General features: G+C 30.0%; 5 protein-coding genes across 7 annotated transcripts in view; 3 read left to right on the plus strand and 2 right to left on the minus strand.

Moving 5' to 3' along the window:
• The window catches only part of LOC143195208 (A-type potassium channel modulatory protein KCNIP1), a 438,330-nt gene extending 436,244 nt beyond the window's left edge, over positions 1-2,086 (plus strand). For both annotated transcript variants that reach the window (XM_076402179.1, XM_076402178.1), the window contains one exon: positions 593-2,086. In XM_076402179.1, the coding sequence (XP_076258294.1) occupies positions 593-703 (111 nt within the window). In that variant the 3' untranslated portion in view covers positions 704-2,086. The remainder of the gene's footprint in view (positions 1-592) is intronic.
• A 227-nt stretch (positions 2,087-2,313) lies between these two features.
• Positions 2,314-4,067, plus strand: Fnta (farnesyl transferase alpha). The gene is made up of 6 exons (XM_076404294.1): positions 2,314-2,551; positions 2,663-2,786; positions 2,840-3,070; positions 3,131-3,331; positions 3,389-3,629; positions 3,693-4,067. Exons 1-6 carry the CDS (start codon positions 2,416-2,418, stop codon positions 3,765-3,767), a joined length of 1,008 nt encoding a protein of 335 aa, XP_076260409.1. The 5' UTR covers positions 2,314-2,415; the 3' UTR covers positions 3,768-4,067.
• Positions 4,068-4,177: 110 nt separating this feature from the next.
• On the minus strand, positions 4,178-5,772 carry LOC143195207 (28S rRNA (uridine-N(3))-methyltransferase). Its single transcript, XM_076402177.1, has 6 exons — positions 5,415-5,772; positions 5,107-5,360; positions 4,952-5,052; positions 4,728-4,899; positions 4,481-4,673; positions 4,178-4,426 (listed from the first exon to the last, which is right to left on the minus strand). The coding sequence occupies exons 1-6, from the start codon at positions 5,712-5,714 to the stop codon at positions 4,205-4,207; spliced, it is 1,242 nt and encodes a 413-aa protein (XP_076258292.1). The 5' UTR covers positions 5,715-5,772; the 3' UTR covers positions 4,178-4,204.
• Positions 5,773-7,087: 1,315 nt separating this feature from the next.
• Positions 7,088-13,520, minus strand: Pdcd4 (Programmed cell death 4). Of its 2 annotated transcripts, none has more exons than XM_076402174.1 (7): positions 13,287-13,520; positions 11,445-11,781; positions 11,147-11,363; positions 10,766-11,048; positions 10,300-10,580; positions 9,344-9,561; positions 7,088-7,625 (listed from the first exon to the last, which is right to left on the minus strand). In XM_076402174.1, the coding sequence occupies exons 2-7, from the start codon at positions 11,648-11,650 to the stop codon at positions 7,484-7,486; spliced, it is 1,347 nt and encodes a 448-aa protein (XP_076258289.1). In that variant the 5' UTR covers positions 11,651-11,781; positions 13,287-13,520; the 3' UTR covers positions 7,088-7,483. The 2 variants fall into 2 exon arrangements, with proteins under 2 accessions (XP_076258289.1, XP_076258291.1); XM_076402176.1 differs by lacking the exon at positions 13,287-13,520 and adding an exon at positions 12,717-12,842.
• Positions 13,521-13,876: 356 nt separating this feature from the next.
• LOC143195211 (leucine-rich repeat-containing protein 57) lies at positions 13,877-15,330 on the plus strand. Its single transcript, XM_076402182.1, has 2 exons — positions 13,877-13,980; positions 14,037-15,330. Exon 2 carries the CDS (start codon positions 14,058-14,060, stop codon positions 14,772-14,774), a length of 717 nt encoding a protein of 238 aa, XP_076258297.1. The 5' UTR covers positions 13,877-13,980; positions 14,037-14,057; the 3' UTR covers positions 14,775-15,330.
• Positions 15,331-16,481: the final 1,151 nt, after the last annotated feature.

Below are 16,481 nucleotides of genomic sequence, written 5' to 3' on the forward strand. Positions count from 1 at the left end.
CCATAAGTGGTGTATTAATTCCGTCCCGTCCCGAATCATAAGTGATTCGTAATAAAAAATGTATATTATTATGTGCGCAAATCGAAGTGAACATTAAATAACAAGGTTTTACTATACGGAGCAATAGTTAAACTTATTCGGTCATACGGAATCCAATTATGGAGTACTGCCAGCAAGTCTAATATAACCATCATACAATAATTCCAAAACAAATTGTATGACGTGATAATGAAGCGCGTAAACTAAAACTTTTAATACCATCAAATCTGGTTATAGGACCAATATAGACTTTTAGACTATATAGACTATATATAAACTAAATATAGATTAACATTTGGAATAGAGATCGCGTAATATGGCGATTATCTATGATATATACATATCATGTATATATCATAATCATATGAGGTGCTTATTACCCACTGGGAACATTTTCGAACCAGTAAAAGTAATAATTTTTAAAAAATCTTTAATTTTACATTTAAATTATTACAATATGCTATTTAAATCTAAATCCATATAACACACAATGTTATTTTAACATTTACAATGAAAAATGTGTTATAAATCCTTTTTATTTTATTTGTTTCAGAAAATGGACAAAAATCAAGACGGCGTAGTGACACTGGACGAGTTTCTAGAATGCTGTAAAACGGATAAAGACATTTCCGCATCCATGGCTGTCTTCGACTCGTCCATGTGACAAACCGTTATCAACGCCCGACCGTAGTAGAAGACGAATAAGAAGTTGTTACATTAAAAAAAAACAACCATCCCTTAATGATCACCTTATAGAGCAAAATAAATAAACAACCGTCGATCACCTATACCTATCCTATCAATTCGCTTCGAGAGCGCGTGCTTCATGATGCTACCAACAACAAATCCATCGCTTCCTCCTGAACACACAAGCAGCTTTAAGGTGATTATTACCGGAGATAGATATCGATAGGAGAAATATAATGTTTAGATGGAGATATCTGTAAGAGAAGCCCCTTCAAAACCCATAGATAATTCATTTTGACCAATTAATAATGGTGTGTCTCTCAGGAACGCTCTAGAATCAAATTGAAATATTGTATCTGAGCTCAATTTATATAAAATTTCCCACGAGATGATCCCAAGAGCCACACACTTTAAATAAGTGATAATGTTTCTTGTGAACATATAAAATATCAAGTTTAAATGACATTTGTTTGTATTTAACCACCTCTCTTTTGAGTCTTGTCGATTTGTTTAAAATGTTACTAATTATCACCAATTAAATTTTCTATGTAATTGTTATTTTCTTTTTGTACAATGGTTTTTCTATATTTAACCACAAATACACCAACAAATCAGTGCCAATACACCGTCAAAACACAAATCATTCTCAAAGCATACCACACAACAAACAGAAATTTGATATATAGGATCATTTGATTACAGCAGGCTTTAAAATATAGGAAAATCAGTACCTTTCTAATACCTTCTTTTGTACTCTTTTTTACTGTTAAATTCTAAATAAAATTTAGATAGTGATATAAAATTAAATATTTTGAATAAACCAATCCCCAAAAACAATGTACTAAGCTTTACAGCGATAAAATATTTATTATTGTATTAGATGTCATTGTGGAAAAAAAACTTTATGCTGAATGTCCTTAAACCATTAGTCCTACCATTAAAATGATTTAAGAATGTTCCATATAAAATCTATGGAATTCATCTATTCATATTTTAGATAGAATTGAAATATCAATGTTACAATTAAAGAAACGTTTTTATTTTGTTTAAACGTAGATATGATGTTATACCTTTATTGACTTCTACTTTTCATATTTATTGAACTAAAAAGCTATATCAAAACCAAAATTACTTATACTTAAGTAAAATATGTTTGTAGACTATCATAAATACACACAATATGTTGTACACCTACTTAACAATGTATAATAAAACAGAACGTTTATAAATCTACTGTTAACTAGAATTTATGGGTTAGTTCTATTTATTTAATTAATTTATATTGAAGATTAAATGTCATTAGACATATCTAATTGTAAATTTTTATATGGGTGTTACTAGAATAAATGTTTATCAAATTATATTAAATTAGTTGTTATTCAACCTGAAAAAATATACATAATCTATATAAGTATATTTTCAAATAAGTCAACAAAAATTTTAATTTATATGAATACTGCCAATATATGCAACTTACAATATAGTCAAACAAAACAAGTTGGCGAATTAAGCACCATCTGTGATCTGATTTTCTATATAATATGTTCAAGAAGTTGCCTAACATAAAAAATTTAAATGTGTCATTCAAAGTGGTCAATTTAAATATTGACATTTATTATTAGGCTTGCGATCTATACTTTTATAATACATTATTTTGTTATATTAGACATAATAAATTAATTAAGTAATATGAGTGATAACAGTAGTGATGAATGTGATACACAGCATGTTCTTTACAAAAATCGACCAGAATGGAGTGATATAACTCCTTTAAAACAGAATGATGGGGAACACCCAGTTGCTGCTATTGATTATACTGAAGAATGTATGTTTGAAGTGGTGTTATTAATACAATTAAAATAATTAGGATAAAAATTTGTACAGATGTCCAATTATTATTAAGTGTAACCTAACTAATATCCCATAATTGTTTCAGTTGAAGATTGTTTTGACTATTTCAGAGCTGTAGTACAAAAGAAAGAATATTCTGAAAGAACATTAGAACTAACCAAAACTGCCGCTAGTTTAAATCCTGCTAATTATACAGTTTGGCAATTCAGGTAGATTACCGATACAATACTCATATAATTTATTACATCATTACATTCCATAGAAGGGAAATTTTAAAGGCACTTAATAAGGATTTGAATGAGGAATTAGAATATATAGGGAAAGTTATTTTAAAACAAACTAAGAACTATCAAGTTTGGCATCATAGACGTATTATAGTTGAATGGTTACAAGATCCCTCAAAGGAAAAGTATTTGACTGAAAAATCATTAAGCGAAGATGCCAAAAACTATCATGCATGGCAACACAGACAGTGGGTCATTAAAACGTACAAGTATGCTAACATTATTTCCCATTGTTAATTTCCTATTTTTATTGCCTTTAATTTACATAGTTTATATGATGGAGAACTTGAATATGTGGATCAACTATTACAGGATGATGTTAAAAATAATTCTGCTTGGAACCAAAGATATTTTGTTGTGAATAACACTACAGGTTTTACACAAGAAACTTTAAACCGTGAAATTGACTATACACTAGGTAAAATTAGAATATTAATGGAAAATGAAAGTGCATGGAATTATTTAAGAGGGTAACAGAAAAATATATAATTTATAAATTTGTGATCTTAATTATGTCACTTATACAGTCTCCTGCTTCATGACAAGGGGGGATTAAGCCATAACGAGAAAGTTACAGATTTTTGTGAAACATTCTATGAACAAGGTAATCGATCACCATTCCTACTAGCTTTAATTGTGGATATTTGCTCAGAAAAAATAACGAATAATGGAGGAGGTGATGGTAACAATGTTTATACATCAGCAAGAGCAAAAGAGCTTTGCAATGCTTTAGCTACCCAGTATGACACTATTAGGGCTAAATATTGGGTAAAATATATATAAATGTTTTTATTTTTATTTTAAGACTTACACTTTTTATTTTTATTTCAGTTGCACATATCAGAGACAATTGAAAATCAAGCCAATGAACAAAATTCCATGGATGAATCTTCCACTACAAATTGAAACAAAGAACAATTTTAAAAAATGATTAAAAATATTTTTCAACGTTCTATGTGTGTTTCACAGTTTGGTACCATGCTTTTTATTGTATTTGTATAATGTGAAACTTGTACTTTATGTTTAATACAGAGTATTGTGAAAGGAGTACAAGTCATTTTTAAAGAATTTATATTGCTACTTTCTTATTTCCAACAAGCCAAGCGATAATACAATTTTGAAGTATATTAATATTGTTTTAGGGTTTAAATATATATTTTACATGTCCTTATATTTCTTTGAGAAATATATTAATTGGATAGATGATTCTGGACTTTTTATTTTAAAGGTCTTTCAACCATTTTGAGTTGAAGCCTTTTTTAGGTAATTTGCCCTAATTATTTCAATAGTAAAAATAGAAATAAAAACTTTTCACATTACTTAAATGTATCTTTATTAAAATATCAATCAGAATCAAATCTACTCATATCATCAGCTTTATCTTGAGTAGCTTCTGCAGATATAGATTCTTTCCTAGTGTTCTCTACATCCGGTTTATTGCTATTTTCTGAGAATTCCTCACTACTACCATCAAATATTGGCAATTTGTACTCTGGATTTAATTTTGGTCTCAGTGCAGCTAAACTTACAAGTATAGCTTCTTCAGTTCTAATAGTTTTTGAACCCTGTAATCAACAATTTTAAATCCTTATCACATTCTAACTTCCTCTCAAACTCACTTGTTGAGGTAATGTGTTTAAATAATAATCAAACAAGAGACTTGGATCATCAGCGTCTAAAACATTATCATTTTCCAAAGCTGCTTCCAACCCTTGCAGCCCTCCGAACATTACCAATAAGTGTTTATATTTCGGACACTCAAAATTATCAACTGAAGCTCCTTTATCAGATGTACCAATACTAATATCATAACTGAAAATATAGAGATTATCATGGATGTCAGAAAACAAATATTTTGTATCTTACCCTTCCTTGTAAGGACACTGTGAAAATACTTTAGATAATGAATTTGCTATTCTCACAGAATACCCCCAGTAAATTCCTGTGTCACTTCTTGGTAGTAATGGAGAAACAACAACTCCTTTCAACTTTTTATTATTAGAATCTTGTGGCAATAATTTGACGGTACAACGAATTCCTATACTTAAAACAACTTTTATAACAATTAAGTTACAAACTATCATATTTACCTGGCACTAAAACCTTATCTACCCGTACTAATTTCAGAAGCCCTACATTTACCACTGAACCTTTTTCTGCTTTCACAGGAGTATTTAATACAACACCTTCTCTAATTAAAAAAACCATGGTTTTAATCAATTAATATTAAAATATATTCAACTACCTATAAATAAAACCATCTTTAGGTCCAAGATGATGAGGTGCATTTAAAGGATTTAAAACACCACAGTATTGTAAATCTTTGTGAATTGGGAAAAAACTTTTTCGTAGGTACTGAGGACATTCCAAATATTGTAAAATTCTACCCAATTGAACACAACTATGCCTAGCTAATTGTTCACCCTTACCGTCATCAAATTTGGCTTTCTTTACACCAACTTCTTCAGCATAATCATCAAAAACTATAACTTCATCTGCCTAGAAGTGAAATGTTAGAACAAAACACACACACAAGTAAATATAAACAATAACCTGAAAAATACAAGCCGCTCTAGCAATTTGTCCTGCAAGATATGCTCTTAATTCAGCGGACTGAGCATTTTCCAATATAGAACCGGGAACAGCTATAGATAACGTTGAAAACGGTTTTACACTTTTTGAATGTTCCTGATTCTCTAATAGCTGATTCTCCTTTGTTTTCGCTTTCTGTTTCTGCTTTTCTAGTTTCTTCTCTAGATTTATCTCTCTCCACTTCCTTTTTTCCTCTTTTCTACTTCTATTTACTTCACTCCATGTACGTTTTTTACTTGTTCCTAATTGAGAAGCACTCATGGTTAAGAATTTAAGAACTTTTTAGAACTAAAATTCTAGGTTAGCTTTCTAAATATGTATGATATATTGCCTAAGCTATCTCATTGTTTTGTAATATAATAGAAAATATATAGAACTTTGATAATGTATTTTTGGCTGTCTAGACAACATGAGGACAATAATTAACTTCTTTTTTAACAATACATTCTGAGATTTTTTTGATCCTATATTTTATGTTGCAAATATAACTCTTTTTAATATAGTTTGTAATATATTAAATTAAAATATTAATTTAATTTTAATAATTTCTCAAACACATCAACGAATACCAGTGCAAGTTCGTTTTATTTTGTGTACAGAATTCAAAACAAACTGAAGCAATTATGGTAACAGATATTATGATACTGTCTGCGGATAATTAATAAAACAAAAGTGTCTGAAGTTTCCCATTTTTCAGACTTCTATTTATAAATTTGTGGATTAAGTTATATTGACATGATATAAAACTTTATAAAATTGTAGCCGGTCGACTAACAGGAACAAACAAAATGTATGAAATTACATCTAAAATTTACATTTTAAAAATTACGTCTTATTAAATATTACGAAACCAAAATTTAAAAATATAGGACACATACATGCATATAATTAATGGATTATATGCGACCAGATATTTATTTCAAGCTTTGCAGTGTTGACTAAATTGGAAAAATAAAATGGTGGTGTAAAATCACTATATGAAAACTTATCGTGAGATTGCGAGTTTCTTGGACATAAATGTGATCTTCAATATGACATTGAATGAACTGGGAAAATGGTTGGAATGTTGGTTCATATGAATTCAAAAGTACATTAGTCTTTATGAAGAACAAAAGCACTAAAGTCTCTGTCAATAATAATTTTGATTTTAAATTCGAAAATGTACTTTAGGACATGCATTTGGCATCTCTAGAAGACTACAATATAGACTTAAGGTTTGTTAGTTGATTAGGTTTGAGAACGTTTCAGACCATGCAGCAGATTCTATATCAAGTTAATTGGGAAGAAGTATATTCAATTAGATAAGTTAATGTTAGTAGTATTCACCATTCAAATGGCCTTCAATCATCTGGAAATGGTTGAGTGATCAACATAAAATGTTTCCACAAATCCTCAGCAGTTTTTTTCATCAAATAACAATTTCACAAAATAAAATTTAAAAAAAATTTTCTTTCTTTTGATAAATGAAAAAAATTATGTACGCGCAACCAATGAAACACAAAGTAGCTGCAACTATGAACAATTTATTTGATATGGTTCTGTGTGTTAATAAACACCAAAAACATATTCAAATATTTGTTAACTTATAAATCAAATGGATTAATAATCTATTGTATGGAAAAGAAACAAAACTATATCTAGTAACTCTTTATTTTTGATAATATAGAGAAAAATGTACAAAAAGTATATAACATACATATCTAGATTTTGCCATGTGCTTAATGTCTTCTAATACAAAAGAAATGAATAAAATGTATAACTGCATGAAACGGTAAAGTAGCAGCGAAACTATGAAGAAGGTTATACATACGGAACTTCTCGTACAAATTGTTCAAATTATTCCCTCTCGGTGAATAACGCCAGATATAACAGATGTAATCGCAAACAGACCACCTACATTTAATACACCATCAATACGACAACACGAACGACAAACATAGGTTTTCTCACTCAATTGACATTCACCAATACGAAAATAATTTGTTCAATTTATTACCAAAAAATAAATGTGAGTAGAACGGGCGTATGCGTTAATACTCGTGGGCTTTGTTTTGTTTGTCCTTCGAAACGAAATGATCACCTTCCGACACGAAGCGCTTACGACCCCTTGACGGGAACCTCTTTACAATGCTGTCAGTCAAGAATCCTTCGTTGCGGCACAGATCTATAAACCTAAAACATAAGAAATAAACAATTAAATTAACAAATAGACGCAAATGTCACAACTATTTGAAAATCATTTAGATATTTTTTAATCCACTGTTTTAGTAATATATGGATTTTTTTAAATTTTTATATTCTTTCTATAATTTCTATATTTTTCGCCTATATTTTTTTGCCAGATATATCAATATTTTTTGGACGTGCATTTTTTTTCAAAGAAGTATCGATAGTTATAAGTGAGGGTATAAAATTTTTCAGAGTATCGAACTTATGTTTTAGGCGGAAAAATAAGATTGGAGCGAAAAAAGTTCGGTACATCCATCGAACTTTTGTTTAGAGATCCGAATATTGCGCGGTTCGTTATCGACATTTTGTGTTCGCCTATATAAAGATGTCCTTTAAAAAATATCTATATCGAACTCCGCCGCCGACATTCTTATCACAGTATAATATATCAAACTATATTTTCTTGATTTGTTCTCCTGCATATGCATAAATTAAACAGAACCTGCTTGCTTTTGACAGAAAGTATTTACTCTATTATCAAAATGAACTAAAAAAATAAAAAAATCTTCTTTATCAGCACCATAATCTAATGTCCAATCATCAAAACCATCAGCAGGCATATTCATTAAGATACACATTAAATTGTTTATAATGAAATAAGTATTCTAGTAGAAGAAAATATAATTAATAGAGGGAATACCTTATCTTATATTAAGGAAACTTCTTCATTCACAGCAGGAACACAATCGAAGAAATTATTTCGAAATAAATTTATTTATTTGTTATTAAATTTACTTTAAAGGAATTTCATTTAAAAGAATTTTCTTCTATTACTCATCCAACAGCACAAAACATATAAAGTTGGGAAAATACAATTTTTTGTTTTTCCTAATTGATGACTAAAAATTTTTAAAAAGTAACATGGTTCTAGTAATATTTACTCAGAAAACCCAAACAAAATACTATTTTTCATTTATTCAGTCAAAAGCTATTACGCTTTGAAAATGCGACATCCCAAAAGGTCAGTATGGTAAGCTTGCTAAACGGTTTTACGTTAAAAATATTCAATACAGACATTGCCATATAATTGAGATTAGACAAATGCGCGATCCTCGAAATTACCAGTCGGTAAGAAAAATTCTAATGACCAAGCTAATGAGTAAAAGCACCATTCAAGCCATAAATACCCAAGCCGGCCATTAATCATATAGCAGGTGTCATAGATTGATATTAATCAAATGAATTAGAGGTATTGAGCAAAAAACAATAAATCATGCTTTAAACCCACCCCACGACTCTATCTCCAAAGAAATCTCTGGTGGAGAGGTCTGTTACAAATACATCATACGGTCGAAGAAGAAAAAATTCGTTAAAAAACTATTGAAATATATTCAAAGTAGTGATTTATTAAAGTTAATATTTATTGACAGCTTTACTAAAGGCTTTTTCGTAATTTCGTAAAAATTCTGAATATTTTTCGTCTTTTAAAGCAATTGAGATCATTTCTATCATTTTCGTAAGAACTGAAGTACTTCTCGGCTAGGCCCTGAATCATGGAACGATACAATTGGGCACAAGAAGTAAGTTCTCGTTAGACTAGGGCCCCTTAACTTATAAAAGAGTGAATGAAGGGGACATACAAGGCTTGCTGAGTTATATAAGAACATATCAATACATTTTTCTATGTAATTTTATGTGATGCGCTGATAAAATTTACTTACCGATCCAATATAACATATGCCAAAGGCACATCCATCGAAATGTCAGGTAAGTCGTCGAAAACTCGGAAAAATCCAATTTCTAACTGATCCCTTGTAATTAAAACTCGTGTATCAAACGCTTTGAGCAAATTGCAAATGGCTTTTTCGGTTGACTGGCTATTGGCCTCTAATGCCATCACGATCGCTTCGTATACAAGCTCATGATGGAAATGAGGAACCTAAACAAAAAATCAATCTTATCTTATGTGTACAGCACTGGAGGTTTCAAAACTAGATTTTTTTTGAAAACTGAGTATTTTATCAAAATATTATCTTCAAATACAAACAGATCACATGACTAACATAACTTACTTAAAAAAAAATTTACAAATGCAAGAAACTAAATATATAATTATGCTAGGATTATATAATAAGTAAATATCCAAAATAAGTCGAAAATAGCACTGATAGCTTGCGAAGTTTATGATATTAGTAAAAAATGCTTTTCAGAATAATACTGTTAACTTCTTGAGACCTCTTTTACACAATTTCACACCGACCTAATGTCCCTTGTACGCACGGTAAAGTTTGTGATAAATTAAAGTTATTATATTAAAATCGACCACAGTTTGAATCTGGTAATTTTTCTACAGACTATAATGTCTGCGTTAGATTTTTTTTACCTAAATGGTAGAGCCAAATAATGCCATAACTGAAGATCTTTACTAACAATAATTGAAGCCATCAATTAGGAATACACCTCTTATGAAGATTGCAAGAAGTGATGGGAGTATTAAACGATGTACAATATATTTAAACCTACCGATAATTTATAAGTAATAATCATAGTTTAGTCTGTATATTACACTCACATTACATATATATCACATAATATAAAGAAGCAAAGTGAAAGAATTATTCAAAGAATAGCAGGCCAAGAAATATAATGAATATAACACAATTAGTTCGACACTTACTTCAAGTACAGACAGACAACGAGAAGCTTCCTCCACGTCTCCAGATGAAACAAATTCCTTCAGGAGGAGCGACATCTGTCTTGTGAGCGCTTGAACGGGCCTTAGTGGTCCCCCAACGCCCCACACGTTATCCAGCCGCACGAGACCGTGCTTCATGGACAGCAGTGTATCCGCGCGGATTAGCGCCTCTTGAAAGATGGTATCATCGCTTTTTTCTTTAGTAGCGACGATAAAACGTGGAGGAATGCAATCGTCTGCTATAGCTCGAGCAATAAAATTGCCTGCAAATATGTAACTTCATGCGCATCTATCCATAAAGAACACCACTACCATCCAAAAATATGTGTGTGGTAAACTACTGGATAACATTACTTACTTATTAAAGCCTGTGTGTCCTGAGTGGACATTCATAATATATACTTGTGGATAGTAGTATGATAAATATTGAGAAGAAATAAGGACTCACCGAGGACAACTGGAGCGTCTGGTATATCCAGAATAAGGTCACTCAGGTTGGCTAATAAATTTTCAAATGCTTTACTAATATCTGATTCAGTCAACACATATCCATAGAGATCGGAAATAAGCACAGAGATCAATTCCCTATGCGATGGCTTATGATCCATAGCTATTTCGATAGCTTGCTGAACAAACACATCTCTGAATCTCACAGGGACAAGTTCTTCAACTGATTGGGCCACTTCTTGTATATCATAACTCTCAAAGAATTCCAGTATAAACGGTTCGCACTGTAAAAGTTAAAAGTCAATCACTTGAGCACTAACATATACAGTGCAATAATAAGCCAAAGTTCTATGAGATTTACTAGATTTTCTGCGATACATGCCTGCCTTTTTAGATCTTCATGTGAAACCTCAGGTACTACAACTTTCAACTCGATGTTTTTAAAATTCTCAACGTCGAAATTGGGATCGTTCACGTCCTCGTAATCTTCCAGCAGCTCCGAACCAAATTTACCCCAAACTCCCTTTCCGCCTGCTCCTCCTTTCTTTGGTAAACCTCGTCCATATCCATTTCGAGAACGACGACTGTTCTTCCAAGATCTAAAATAATTTTCGACATAAATGTTTTGTGCGCGTTAGCCTGATGGATCTAATAAAAATTAAAACAATAATGATCTTTACCGAGGTTTATGAACAAAACTTCCAACATTAACACCACTTTCTTTGCTATTCTGACGGTGCACTTTCTTAGGCTTGCGTCTGGTCGCAACTTCTATATTGGCGCTATTCTTGGCAGCAGCCGCCATTTCTTTTTCAACAGCTTTCTCGATGTCAACATCCTCCTCCACAAGATCCACGGCGGCAGCATCACCTCTATCCTTAGCCATGTCGGCTATCGGAATTTTGGTACGGCACTAGACGTCAGGTACAATAAAAACTCAGTCAGAACTAGTCTGAGTTCCGCGATGGAAATAACCCGTTCGCCCCAATGAGTTCTACCTGGTTCGGCTTATCAAGACTATAACATAAATTCAGTCGACTTTAAAACAAAAAAAAAAAAAATATATATATATATATACTATTCTTGACCCAATAACAAACAAATCTAAACAGGAATGGAATCTGATAAAAATTCTGATTTTTGTGCCAATTTAATAATCACTTATATTCACGCGGATCTATTAAGTAAAAATGAAATAATAGGCATACTTTAAATATAAATTTAAGGCTGAAAATAATAGCCTTCCAAACAGCACAGAATCAAAATAAAAACGGAAGAGAACTAAAAATATAAATTGTCATCTATATAAATATGCTGGTAGAGTTGCTACATAATTTTACTTTAATATAGAAAAAAATAAAATAAATAAAATGAAAAATTAAGGTTTTGGATACGTAAAACATCATAACACTTACATAGTTGCGTTGTATTTTAGTCTATTTTCAGACACTAAAATGTATACACTAAAAACACTAAAAATAAATAATATATCGATCACGTGTTGATTAAAATAGTAGTCGTCTATCGTCGCATATCCATAACTTAATTTGAAAAATATAAAAATATCGTCTGGCTAGGTGCGTTATACATTTATTAAATTATGGAGATAGACATTAAATTAATTTCATAATTTCCTACTTCTTACCTATTTAACAGAACTACGTGTATAAAACATATTTAGTCTTTGACACAAGAATACAGAAACCGAAACATTTGTAAACTGGATAATGACATAATGCTCTCAAACAGTCCTAATACTATATAATTCTTATAATACTTTAGATTCTAAAATGGACTTATAACAGAAATCTTTTAGAACACGTGTTATTTAAGGACAAAATCGTAAAAAGTAATTTTGAAAAGCGATTATAAAAAAAATATTTTAAAAACCAAGCAATTAAAAAAATCCATAAAGAAAAAATTCGTTTTCACTGATAATCATGCATTTTTACCTGATTGTTACTAATATTACCCGAAAAATTCTCAACCATAGATTCAAAATAAACACGTTATATGTTGTTTACAAGTTGAACACTGATTTTTGTTGTTAAAACAATCACGCACGCGCAAGTAGTATTTACATTTATAAATAGTTTACGATTGAAAATGAAGGCCGTCGATTTGAAGGCGTATACAATTCTGCCGGTACTAAACTAGATGTCGTTTTTTTTTTTAAATATTTCTTATTATTTCAAATTGCCATTATTTTCATTTGATATTATAACCATAACAATTAATAAAAGGGTAAACGAAACGGTATATTGTAGTTAAGATTATGTGAGCGAAGGCACGACGCATAAACAGCATTGATACATATACCTGATACAAGGTTGATAAAGACATCTACTTGATAAAGGATAAAGAAGCATATTTTTATTAAAGACTAAAATATATACGTAACCCATTAACTAATATATTCATATCATAGCATGTCGTAATAGCAAAACTGTAAACAAAAACATACGGATATACGACAAATACGCAATTCTAGAATTTCGCTTTAAATATATATCATCACTTACCAATCAATCTTTTCCGAACACAGTCAAAAAGTAAAAGAAATATTCTCGTTGTTAATTTGCAAGAAAACGTTTGTTATTTTTTACACAGCAAGATTCCTGGCTATACCTCCTTCACCACCATAAACATTTAGTTGTTGTATTTTACAACACACAGAAGGTGTTTGACCTCTTTTTAGGTCACAAGAGTGAAAAAGACGGATATAATCTACAATTAAAATAGTCTATATGTCAACAGATTTTATAATATTGTGTATCTTTTCTATCTTATATATAAAACGAGGACAAACACCTTACTATAAAAATCTTGCTCTAAATTATTTCCGGTATTTTATTTACTCAAAAACATTTTAAATAAATACTTAAAGTATAAGTAAAATAAAATTTAATCAAAATAAATTCAGGTATATACGTATACAAAAATGGTACCTAATTTGAGCACTCTATTTGCAAACATTGTTTTTTAATAAAATGCATAATTTATTATTTTAAAGAGTAAAATTATGGCTTTAATAACAATTTAATACAATTAATGTAGCATAATTTTTATAAATAATACCTCAATTAAACGAACTAAATGTATAATTATAATATCGATCAATGTGTTTTAGACTTAAAATGTCATTGTAACAGTAATACAAATGTCACCAGTGTTTGTATATCTGAAAATGTTGGAATAAATATTTAAAAACCCGTGGTAGGTGATTAATTACCAAATTATTCGTGATTGAGTTTAATATTTCTTAATTTTAGTGAACCATTTATCAATGAACGATGGGTAACTCGGGTTTGAAACAACATATTGAAACTGCACAAAAAACGGGTGTCTTAAAAGTATCTCAAGGGAAACTAAATGAATTTCCTCCAGGATTTAAACAGCTCGAAAGTTCCTTAAGGAGCCTGGACATATCTGACAACAAATTTGTTGTTCTACCAAATGAAATTAGTCGATTTATGCAACTGAGACATCTTAACTTAAGTAAAAACAAATTAGCTAAAATACCAGATTGTATAGGAGCACTTACAAAACTGGAAACATTCAACGCGAGTCACAATAATTTATCAGCTTTACCTCGCACCTTTACTAATTTAATTAATTTGAAACAAGTATTTTTAAGTGATAACCATCTGAAAGAATTTCCATTGATGTTTTGTGGGTTAAAACATTTAGATTTGTTAGACTTATCTCAAAATGAAATTGCGTCAATTCCTAGTGAAATATCATCACTTAATGTTATCGAATTAAACTTAAATCAAAACCAAATTTCAAGTTTATCATCGGAAATAGCTACATGTCCCAGGCTTAAGACTTTAAGATTGGAAGAAAATTGCCTGCAGTTAACTTCCATTCATCCTAGGTTACTGACTGATAGTAAAATATGTAATCTAACTTTGGAAGGTAATTTGTTTGAAATGAAGCAATTAGCTAACATAGATGGCTATGATGCTTATATGGAGAGATTTACTGCAGTTAAGAAAAAACTCTTTTAAAATGGTTGGGTTTTTCTTTCCTTCAGGTATTTCATCAAAACTTATTTAATAATGCAGGTGAATCAAAGGTTTATGGGTTTTCAACAGCATAAGTGCACGAATTCAAACTATTTTTCTATAACTTTAGCTTCTTGAATTTATACGTCTTTTTCTAATAAAGTTTTCTACAATTTTATAGGAATTACCCGACTCATATATATTCTGCTGTTATAAGAATATTGACAATCAAATAACTGATAATACAATAGCTTAACAAGTAACTTTGTGTAAAATAGTATTATTGTCACTAGTATAGCTAAATGATGTGAAATGTGTTTTGGAATATATTTAGTACCTAAAAACTGATTTTTGGGTCCAACGTTACCAGTAGCACAATACTTCATTTCATATTTGTATATTTTGTTTTAGTGGTGATAAGCAACACTGTGTTTTTATAATTTATGGTATATTGTTGATAAAGTTTTTTTGAATGTTATATTTTTATGTAATAAATATATGGATGTGCTTAGAAACTACAAAAAAACACAATTGTTTCATTTTAAGACAAACCTTAAATATTATTGGACGCTTCCAACTTCTCTTTATCCTCTTTAATCGACTTCTCTTTTAGAGCAAGATGTACTTCTTAAATTGCAAGGAAATGTAGGAAACTTTTTCTTTGTTTTAAAGGAGGCACATTTGCATCTGTATCTAGTTTATTTATAATTACGTTATCAATTTGAATAAAACTTTAAGATTTTAATACGCATTTCAGATACAAAATGAGGTCGTTCTATTATCCAACTGGATTTTTTCCAGCACAAATCAGCGCCTTAAACGGATTAAAAATAAATATTTGCCTTTTTTTTTGGAAGTAGCCAAGGTTTTTGATTTTTTGAAAATCCATCCATTCCACTGATGATCCGAGAAGCTGAATTTTTTATTTAATTAGATGGAAACGGAACAAGCTGAACTCCTGTCATTTGGAGACAAGAATCAACATCAAATTATTTGTTACGAGAGTAATAATTTGTCAATCTTTGAAACGCTTGGTAATTCTATAGATAATCTGGGAAACTACAATGAATTTTTTATTCAGTAGAAGTGAAATTGAACTAGCTCACAGAACTAGAGAAAAACGGGTTTAATGTTAAAAAATGTATTTAGTATACAAACAGTAAATGATTTTAAGCGATATTGGTATTCAAACTGTTTATTTCAAAGATTTTTTTTCATTCGATCTCACATTTTTTACAAAAGTTTCATAACTTTTTTAAATATCTTCAAATATCCATGAGATATATAAAGCTGGTTATTAGTTTATGAGTGTATGTTTTAAGATTACACGGACTCGCTGTTTGCAAGTTCAGGCATGAGCAGATGATTAGTTTAGTTTTTACTAATTGTACATTTTCTCATTTATTTTAATGCAAAGATTACTAAAAAACTACGTCAATCAGATAAATGCTTTAGAGATAATTACGTGGTACTGCTTGTTGCGTGTTAATCTTCAATTAATGTTATGGATATATTACCGTCGATTTTGAGAAGAAAGCATAAGATTTATATCGACAAAATGCTGTTTAAAAAATGTTGCTTAAAGATACCTTCGACATAATAGTTATTTAACGATGTATTTCTCATTAAAGTTAATAAAATAATTTGAAAAATCTAAGATAGTATAACGCCTTAACATATGTTTAAATTTTATTGTGACAATTATTTTAG

Source organism: Rhynchophorus ferrugineus, unplaced genomic scaffold, assembly GCF_030347505.1.
Source record: "Rhynchophorus ferrugineus isolate W39M unplaced genomic scaffold, kcgeb_rfMv2 rfM4, whole genome shotgun sequence".
In the NCBI taxonomy this organism is placed as follows: domain Eukaryota; kingdom Metazoa; phylum Arthropoda; class Insecta; order Coleoptera; family Curculionidae; genus Rhynchophorus; species Rhynchophorus ferrugineus.

Bases quoted from the DNA above. Each gene is read 5' to 3' on its own strand.
- Pdcd4 (XM_076402174.1), bottom strand. From the start codon at position 11,650: ATGGCTAAGGATAGAGGTGATGCTGCCGCCGTGGATCTTGTGGAGGAG. The intron at 11,049-11,146 runs GCATGTATCGCA...TAACTTTTACAG, and splicing joins ATGAAGATCTAAAAAGGCAG to TGCGAACCGTTTATACTGGA. The intron at 9,562-10,299 runs GTAAGTGTCGAA...TTTTTTGTTTAG, and splicing joins GTTGTCTGTCTGTACTTGAA to GTTCCTCATTTCCATCATGA.
- Fnta (XM_076404294.1), top strand. From the start codon at position 2,416: ATGAGTGATAACAGTAGTGATGAATGTGATACACAGCATGTTCTTTAC. The intron at 2,552-2,662 runs GTATGTTTGAAG...TAATTGTTTCAG, and splicing joins TATTGATTATACTGAAGAAT to TTGAAGATTGTTTTGACTAT. The intron at 3,630-3,692 runs GTAAAATATATA...TTTTTATTTCAG, and splicing joins CTATTAGGGCTAAATATTGG to TTGCACATATCAGAGACAAT.
- LOC143195207 (XM_076402177.1), bottom strand. From the start codon at position 5,714: ATGAGTGCTTCTCAATTAGGAACAAGTAAAAAACGTACATGGAGTGAA. The intron at 5,053-5,106 runs GTAGTTGAATAT...TTTTTTAATTAG, and splicing joins AAAGATGGTTTTATTTATAG to AGAAGGTGTTGTATTAAATA. The intron at 4,427-4,480 runs GTGAGTTTGAGA...TGTTGATTACAG, and splicing joins TAAACACATTACCTCAACAA to GGTTCAAAAACTATTAGAAC.
- LOC143195211 (XM_076402182.1), top strand. From the start codon at position 14,058: ATGGGTAACTCGGGTTTGAAACAACATATTGAAACTGCACAAAAAACG.